At 51.7% G+C, this 8,740-nt stretch overlaps 2 protein-coding genes across 3 annotated transcripts; both read right to left on the minus strand.

Moving 5' to 3' along the window:
* Positions 1-382: 382 nt before the first annotated feature.
* LOC123028340 (A disintegrin and metalloproteinase with thrombospondin motifs 13-like) lies at positions 383-4,814 on the minus strand. 2 transcript variants are annotated; one of them, XM_044440080.1, is made up of 4 exons: positions 4,150-4,814; positions 3,711-3,887; positions 1,974-2,164; positions 383-406 (listed from the first exon to the last, which is right to left on the minus strand). In XM_044440080.1, the coding sequence occupies exons 1-4, from the start codon at positions 4,250-4,252 to the stop codon at positions 392-394; spliced, it is 486 nt and encodes a 161-aa protein (XP_044296015.1). In that variant the 5' UTR covers positions 4,253-4,814; the 3' UTR covers positions 383-391. The 2 variants fall into 2 exon arrangements, with proteins under 2 accessions (XP_044296015.1, XP_044296014.1); XM_044440079.1 differs by lacking the exon at positions 383-406 and adding an exon at positions 560-1,002.
* Positions 4,815-5,174: 360 nt separating this feature from the next.
* LOC123028341 (A disintegrin and metalloproteinase with thrombospondin motifs 13-like) lies at positions 5,175-8,740 on the minus strand. The gene is made up of 5 exons (XM_044440081.1): positions 8,679-8,740; positions 7,385-7,564; positions 7,106-7,282; positions 6,202-6,406; positions 5,175-5,643 (listed from the first exon to the last, which is right to left on the minus strand). Exons 3-5 carry the CDS (start codon positions 7,231-7,233, stop codon positions 5,260-5,262), a joined length of 717 nt encoding a protein of 238 aa, XP_044296016.1. The 5' UTR covers positions 7,234-7,282; positions 7,385-7,564; positions 8,679-8,740; the 3' UTR covers positions 5,175-5,259.

Raw genomic sequence — 8,740 nt, forward strand, 5'->3', positions numbered from 1 at the left:
TTCTCCAGTGGATCACGTTTTGTCAGAGCTCTCTGCTATGACTGTCCATCTTGGGTGGCCTGCACGGCACAGCTCAGAGCTTCATTGAGCTATGCAAGCCCCTTCGTCACGGCAAGGCAGTGGTCCATGAAGGAGACTATAGATAATACTATAATACCATGATCAAGGCAACCAGAAAATCATCCCAAACCTTGCACGCTTTCCATAGATCTCAAAAGTTTGCATATTTGGGTGGATGGCCTGATAAAAATATCACCCTAAAATAGATTTGGGGATGTTATACTTATGTTCAACTTCTGGTTTTTGTGAGAGCTGTATGCAGGCTACATGGATTTATCAACACTGGGCAACATTCTGCCTTTGTGTCATTCTGGGAAGGCTGTGATACGTTTTAAAGCCCCAGGATCTGGGAAACAAACACATGACGAGAGGAATCAATTTGCCTGAAATTTCACACACACACACACACACACACACACACACACACACACACACCATTTGAGCCCTGCCCTCAGGTAAGGGCAGAGAGCAGCAAACTCAGGATCAATTGATACATAGTGAAATGGTTTATTTTCAAGCTAATAATACGTTGGGCTCCAACCCATAGCAGAATTTTGCTGCCAGATTTGCCCCTCTGCTCTTTTCCAACTTGCAGGGCAAGCGGTGCATTGCAAAATCCCCCGGCTATATAACCCTGGAGAATACAAAAGCCTTCTCCAGTCTGGCACCCTCCGTATCTATTGGACTGCAGCTCCCGGCATTCTCCCGGCCAGAAGAAATGCAGGTTGCCAGGCCCTCTTTTTGCAGCTGGTCAGCCCATCGGCAATTCTGACATCTCTGTGGTGCTGTTTACTTCGGCAGGACGACCCAGTACTCTGCTCGGAAACTACCGTTGGCAAAATCTTTGCTGAATTCAATTTCGGCCTGGCTCCCAGTTGATTCCCAGTAGAACAGCTGATTTCCACGGAAAACCACCGTCTTCATGGCATTGACATCACGAATCTGCCAAGTGCAAGGTCAGTCGGTCAGGCACCCCTTGTGACTGTCAACCACCTCTCCCCAAAAACCAATTCTTCCCCTGAGAGGGGCACCAATCCCTTAATTCTAAATGCATGTCTGCTTCTTTCCAAGCCACTGTTTTTCCACTTGCTGGAACTTGGGCCTTTAGGATTTCACCTATGGAATCAACTCTTCTAGAGGTACACCTGACACCTACCCTTTTCTCTTTCTGCTGCCAGGTAAGAACCTTTTATTTTCCAGATATTTTAATAGTTAACCTTTAGTTTTAATATTGTATTTTATATCATTACTATGCCACTGTTTTTAACTTAATATGGCAATGGTGGCCTTGTTTGTTATTGGTTGTTTTAGTGATTTTACTGGTTTTATTGTTTTATTGCATTGCATTTGTCTTTGATCTTGTTAACTATCCAGACAGCACATGGGCTCTTGGGTGGTATAAAATGTATTTAATAAATAAAATACATTTTTGGGTTATCTAGCCAGCTTGAAGTCTGCACATTCCTGCTCCAAAGCATCTGGGGGGCTCCAGGTTGAGGAAGCCTGACTTAAGGTCTCCCATCCCCCTTAAAAAGGATTCCTACAATGCAAGAGGCAAACATCTTGGAGAAGGGATATGAGGAGAACGACCCTGGCCTACCTTACACAGCTGCTTTGAAAAGAATTCAGACAATGAGTGGGGAATCCCCAGGCTTTTGATATGCTGCCGTCAAGAAGGGGCTGCCAGTGCGATGCCCACAGGCCTGTAGCTGCCTCTCCTTGCCCAACCCTATTTCGTTTTTTAAAGTTTTTTTTAGTTACTCGGTGTTTTATTCATTTTGTGAGAATGCGCACGAGCTCCTCAAAATTCCCACTGACCCCAAATCCTTGGCAAGCTCTGCGCTAGATGAATTCTTGATGGTATTCTGGTAAATCCATGATTCTGCACCCACAAATCTGTGCGGGGCTCTCACCAAGATATAACCGGAGTGGTGCATTTGGCTGGGGACGTCCGCACTCGGGGCCACGGATACAGCGTGGATGGCTATTCGGAGCCGTGGGGCCACGTCAATAAACGTCCTGCAAGCAGCTTGCAGCTCCCCACCGCCAGAAGGCGCAGGATCCACGATTTCTCCACGGGGACCAAACAACTGCACATCACAGTCTGGGTTAGTGAACAGGAAACAAAGAAGGGCAAAGGATTCCATTTGCTGCAGGGTTGTATCTGCCCCAAGAAGCTCTGGAGCCAAAACACCATTAATCTAGACAGTTACTCTTTTGCCCTTCCTTTTCTATCAAAGCTAGTAAAATTTCAGGTGCTTTATCTTTTCCCAGGTGAGCCATTTCATGTTGATCTCTTTCTTTGAATTACCAATACAAAATGGCTGAAGTATTCATTAATTTTATGGCATTTCTATACTGCCCAAGAGTCAAAATTTTCTACGATGTTCACAACAGTGAAAACCATAAAATACCTCACTTTGAAAAAACAGTTGAAAACAATGGTATAAAGCAGAAGCAATGTTAAGCTCTAAAAAGGCAATAACTGATTTAAAACAATAACAACTGAAGGACTAAAATACCTGCAAGGATTAAAAACATTCATCTGGCACCAAAACAGACCATAATTTAGATGCCAGGTGAGCCTCCGTGAGCCGTTCCACAACTGGGGGCCACCACCGAGGAGGTTCTGTTCAGTAGCCATCCCATGTGAGGGAGACATCCAGGGATGAGGAGGGCCTCAGGGTTTGGGCAGGTACATATGGAAGGAGATGTTCCACCAGGTATGGAAGGTAACCCAGCCCCGACCTTTTGAGGGCTTTAATCGCAGCGCTTGGAGCAGGTGGGAAGCCAGGGCAACCCACAAAGAGGTTCGGTTCTTTGTGGTCTGAAGGAGAACAAAGGCTTGGTGTTTGTTTGTTTGCATCACCTGCAGCAAACCAGGTGCTGCTGCTGCCCAACAGTTTTGCAAGTGGCAACTGTTTGCCTAATTCTTTTACTTTTTCTGCAACGGATGAGTGCAGCCACCCCTCCGGAGACCGAACTGCAGCACCGCCTCCACTGGGGCCGGCCAGCCACTCGATGTTCCTTCCCACAGTGCAGCTGAGGTCAGTTTCTGTGCACGCCTTCGATGCCTCCTCTGCTGGAAAAAGCACCTTAGGGCAGGACTCATGAGCCTCTGAACTTAAGCCTGAGGCCTGAGGCGCCTCCCTGCAATTTGTGCCCTGCACTTTTCCTAGCAGCTGGCAAAGGGGAGGGAAGAAAGCTGGCACCGTTTGGAATCCGTGCAGATGTAGGACCTTGGCCACCTCCCTTCCCCAGAGCCTGGAGTGCTCCTTCCTCCCCTGCAGACCCGGGAGTGGGGTTCAGCTGGGGGCCCAGAGCATGAGCAGCAAGGTTGGAGAACCTCAGCGCTCAAACTCCGAAAAATCCAGATGATGTCCCATGATCATGCCGTTATGGTGCTTTATCGCTGGGTTTAACATAGGCAGCGTTTCCAAACCATTTAAAACAACGTATGACAAAAACAGAGCCAAGACCAAGGTAAATAGTTTGAGGAAGAAGCCCCATCCAAGGCCATCAGATGCTGGGAAGAAAAGGAGGTTTTCACCTGGCACTGGAAAAACGCTCACACGGGTGCCAAGCAGGTTTTGGCTGCAGAGCACCCGATTTGCTGCCAGTGCAGCCATTTCAAATGGGCAGAAACACACCATGGTGATATCTCCGTGGCGCGTTTCCGCTGCTGTACTGGAGGACCACTCCGCTCCCCGGCAGCTGGAGGCGCTGCCTGATCATCAGGGTGTTGGTCCGGGTTTGTATGGTCGACACGGTCAGCCTTTTGCAGCCCATCCGCCACATTGTCCGCGTGGAGAACAGCACCATCTCGCCTGGAGCAGAAAACGGGGGCCACTGACCTTGAGGCGCTGGGGCTTGTTGGACTGATTCCCACCTTCCCTCAACCAAGTGTGGGGGTGCGGCAGCTCCTGGGATCCCCCCAGCCATATTTAAAGCTGCATGGCAGTCCCAAAAACTCATCCAAAGCTGGATTTGGCTCCTGGTGAAAGCAGCCAGATGCCTCCGTTCTGAAGGTCACCAGGTGCATCTGGGATGTCCCCATCTTTTACTCTCACCACTGCACCAGGCACCCACCTGCGCTGCAATTCAGGAAGCTCTCCGTCACCCACACGGTCAGGACCTCTCCTAGGGGCCGGCCGATGGCAACGGTGCAGTCGCTGGCTCCAGTGCCAGTCATGTTGATCAACCCCGTGGAGCTGCGGAACAGCCTTCCACACACACCTGGAGGAAGACCATGAAGAGGTGGCTCAGAGTTGGTAAAATCCAAAACCTCACGCAGTCGCAATCTGTGGTGCTGCTTCAGCTCTAACTCTGGAATCAGTCTCTCCCAGCAGATACTTTTCCGAGCTTTTCCGTTTTCTTATGCCCCAATACACAGCCTGGAAAAAAGAAAGCCATCTGCAGAATGTTCTGGGACAATTCTGCATGGTTTCTGTTTGTGCTGCAAACATCACACAATGCCCCGGAATGGCATGGCAACTCAGCCTGACAAGGGTGCAAAATGTCTGCCAAGATACTGCCGACAACAACCAAACCTTGAGGGAAGAAGAACGAAGCGGTGCTGCGGCTACTGGTAATGGTGAGACCTACCTCGGAGAAGGGTCAGAACATTTCTTTTCCCCATAAAGGCAAAGAAAGATGATCCAGTACCAACAAATCACCCTAGAGGAAGGGGTGAAATTGTGTCTTCCGCCACACAAACCATTTATGTGCCCACAGGTAGGGTGGGCAAATCCTGGAGGCCATCTCCAGGCAACCCATTCCATCGCAAGGAAGGTCCTGCAGGGCAGGGCCAGGGCTGAAAGAGAAGGGGCCAAATACCTGTACATGCTACCTTAAAGGTCTTACCTCCAGCAATTCTGCTTTTGGAGAACCGTTTTAAGCTCATAGAATGGGGGGAAACTTGCTAGGAAACCACCAAAATTTACTCCTCTAAGGGAAAGGGGGTACGACCTTCCAGAACCAAATCTGGTCCCCAGTCCTGAGACCGACCACCCTTGCTGTGAATGGCGGTGAAGAAAGAACATATTAGGCAAATGGGCCAGGCAGCTGATTTGAGGTGTCATGAAAAGATAGCCGTGCAACCTTTCATTCACTTTTTTGCTGCCTAGGAGGGTGAAAGGCTTTTGTGAGATGTGCTTCTGACATAATTAAGGCCAAAACAATTTCTTTGCAATACGAAAGCTACATCCACTTAGACCCCAACACGAGGGACAGGCCTGCATGGCTCTTCTCCTCGGCATCATCATCTCCTGGCATCTCTTCAGATCGTCTCGCAGAAGGTACCAGTCTGCTGAGTGGCAGAAGGCCTGAGGTCCCGTTTCCGAGTCCCCCAGGGCCAAGGGCGACCGGCGCTGTTGTCGGCTGCTCTGGAGGCTGAGCCCGGAGAGCCTGCTCGAGAACCGCGTCTGCTGCGGCCCGTTCGAGGCAGGCCCTGACTGAGCACGTGCGCACTGTCAAGGCCTTTGGGGAACGCATGCAGAAGATGGGGTTCACCCGTGCCCCAGTTTGGGGGTTGATGCAGAAATCTTGCCGTCTCTGGATGCCAGTTCCGCAAGACAGGGAGCACTGCGGGAGGAGAAGCCAGAGGCGACTGTTAAATGCAGAGAAGCTGGTTGTTGCCCAGGCAAGAGAGAAGTTCAGAACAAAGGCCAGAAACACTTTCCCGCAGCAGCAGCAGCAACACAGTTCTTTAAATGCCAAGGTTTTTTCGAATCAAACAAAAAAGAACAAGCTAAAGCCACGGTATATTTCTACAAAGTGAAGAAAATATGGTCCAGACGTATTTCTCAAAAGTATCTGATGCACACCTTGTTATCATAACAAAATATTACTTAGATAATAAATATTTCTGCATGTGCTTGCAACCGCATCTTAGCACCCCAAGGTCCATAGCATTTTATTCCCAGATGTCTTGGCCCCCAACACTGTTGCCTGGGAACTGTGAGATGTGCCATCTAGGATCAGTGCCCTGCTCCAGTTCCCACACCACAGTGCCATGGATCTCAGCCACTGCAGCTGGTCACCCAAGCAATCCAGAGTCCACAGTCAGGCGCCAGTGCTCAGATTGCAGACGTGACCCATGGAATTTTGCCCAAGTGTTTCTGAGCCCCACTCTGGTCCTACCTCTGTCCACGGGGTGAATTGCCACTCGTAAAGGCACTTCTGAACGATGCAGGGCACCTTGGTCGGGGGCTTCTCTGTTTCCAGGCACCTGTTTCCAGCCAGCTCCACCTCCAGGCCTCCGGAAAGCTGCACGCACGAAATGGCCTGCGTGGCGATGCCAAGCCCGCAGGGAGAGGAACACGGGCCAGCTTTCATCACTTTCCACCTTGTCATGAGGAGAGAACCAGCCAGTGAGGGAAGGCAGGCACCCAGGGGCACCGCTGCATTGCATTCCTTGGCATGCCTCGAAGCCAGGGCAGGCAACCTGGCAACCCCTGGATGTGCTGGAGTCAAAGCCATACAGTCCTCGGGCGCAGTCCCACCGTTCTGGCCGTGGCCACGTTGCCTGCCTGTGAGCTACGTGGACTGCGAATGGGCCAGGGAGTTAAAAGATGTGGAGGGAATGATTACAGGCACAAAACTGCACAAAATCTTGGCACGTCGACTTAAATCTACATAGGCAAAAGTAGGAATAGTTGCTAGGATTTCTTTAAATGGTGTAGAAGGCAAAGCCAGCCAACCTGCATCTCCTCCGGCTCTTTCAAAAATCATTGCTTTTTGAAAATGAATTGCTGGGGTGGGCAGGGGCAGGAAGGGCTCCCCTGAGCCTCTGGAACTGTGGTGCTGAGCCTCTTTCAGGCCGAGAGCCACACTGGGTTTTGGCAAAGCTCTCTGGGGCCACAGGCAAAAGCAGCGGGGTGTATTTACCATAAAGCAGGGAAAGTGTGAACGAAGGCCAGAAAAGCTCTAAATAATTGGCTGAGGCCAAGTGTGAGGCACGGGGGCATGGTCTTCTGGGAGACCCCAGGAGAGCAGCATGTGGCCCACTCGTCCACTCCGGTGGAACAAGCACGCAGCCACTGACCTCGGGGGGCAGGGCTGCAGGTTGCACGCTTCCTGCTCTGCAGGGCGAGGCAGACTCTCGCAGAACGCCCTGGCCAGGACCTCCTCCTCCTCCCGCATCTCCCGCGCACAGTAGAGGAGCTTCCGCATCACGCCTCCGCCACAGCTTGCGCTACACGTGCCCTTCTTGTAGAACCACCTTGGGGACAGCAGAAGCCGGCGGTTGACGGGCTCCGAGGAGATGGCACCGTGAACCCAGCCGAGGGGGCAGTGCTCGCAACCCGCGAAAGAGGGCCTTTACCTTGCTGGGCATGGCTCAGTGGCGCATTCTTTGCTGCTAGCTGGCCGCCGTATCCTGCCACACTTCGAGTGAGGAAGGGTGCGGGTTGTGTTTCCGTCCTGCCTGACACAGCGAACCGAGAGAGCTATTTTCCCTCCGCCACAGGTCACGGGGCAAGGGGCAAGCTCTTTCACTTCCCACCTGGAAAGGGGCAGCAACGCAGAAGACGACCAGAATCAGGCACAAAAGCCATATTCCCGGCTGCCTGCGGCAAGGAATCGCTTTCTCTGGACCCACCAAGAGTCTCCTGGTGCGGCATTCTGTTCACACACCATCTCGCGTGAGAAACCCACAAGCAGAACACACAGGCAGCAGCGTCCTCCTACCATGTTCCCCAGCAACTGTGTGTACGCAGGCATAGTGCCTCTGATCCTGGAAGAAGCATCTGGCCCTGAGGACTAGCCGCCGCCTCTTCCCTGCACCGTCTAGTCCCCTTTAAAGCTGTCCTGTTTGGTGGCCATCACTGCTTCCGGTGGCAGAGACTTCCATGTGCCATGTGGAGAAGCCCTTCCAGGGATATGTCCTGAATCTCCCAGCTTTATGGGATGACCCCGTTGCACTCTAGTATTATGAGAGGGCAGAAAAGGGCCTCCTTCCCCACTTTCACCGTGCCGTGCGGACTTTTGTACACCTTTCCCATGTCTCCCCTCAGTCACCCTTCACAGAGACATCTTTCCTCCTGGGGGAGTGGCTCCAACCCCTCGACCATTTTGCTTGCCACTTCTACCCTTGTTTCCAGCTCCAGCATCTCCTTTTAAGGTCTGGTTGCCCGAACAGCACACGGTATTCCTTGTGCAGTTGCATCATAGATTTATATGGGGGCAGGACTTGGGCAGCTTAATTTTCGGTTCCTTTCCCAAGTACACCTAACCGGGAGTTTGCCTTTTCCACAGTAGCCAGATGATGGGGCAACATTTTCACTGAATTGTCCACCGCAGCCCCAAGATCTCTTTCCTGGTTATTCACTGCTAATTCAGAACCCATCAGCTAATACTGGAATTTGGGGAAAAAATTTTTGCCCCAATATGCATCACTTTACACTAGCTTATTTGCCACACTGGTGCCCGTTCTCCCAGCTGGGAGAGATCCGTTTGGAGTGCCTCACAATCCTTTCGGTTTTCACCACCCCCCGAATCATTGGGTGTCATCCGCCAAGTTGGACACCGCCTGCCACAGGGAGCCGCCATAGGGATTCCTGGACGGACGGACACGATCCGCAAGACGTGCCGTGCCCTGCCCATGGGAGATGCTCTACCTTGGCGGGCATGGCCCAGGATTGCACAATTCTGTCCGGCTTGGTGGCTTCGGGGCCTGGCT

This window comes from Varanus komodoensis, unplaced genomic scaffold, assembly GCF_004798865.1.
Source record: "Varanus komodoensis strain SLA01 unplaced genomic scaffold, ASM479886v1 scaffold36, whole genome shotgun sequence".
In the NCBI taxonomy this organism is placed as follows: domain Eukaryota; kingdom Metazoa; phylum Chordata; class Lepidosauria; order Squamata; family Varanidae; genus Varanus; species Varanus komodoensis.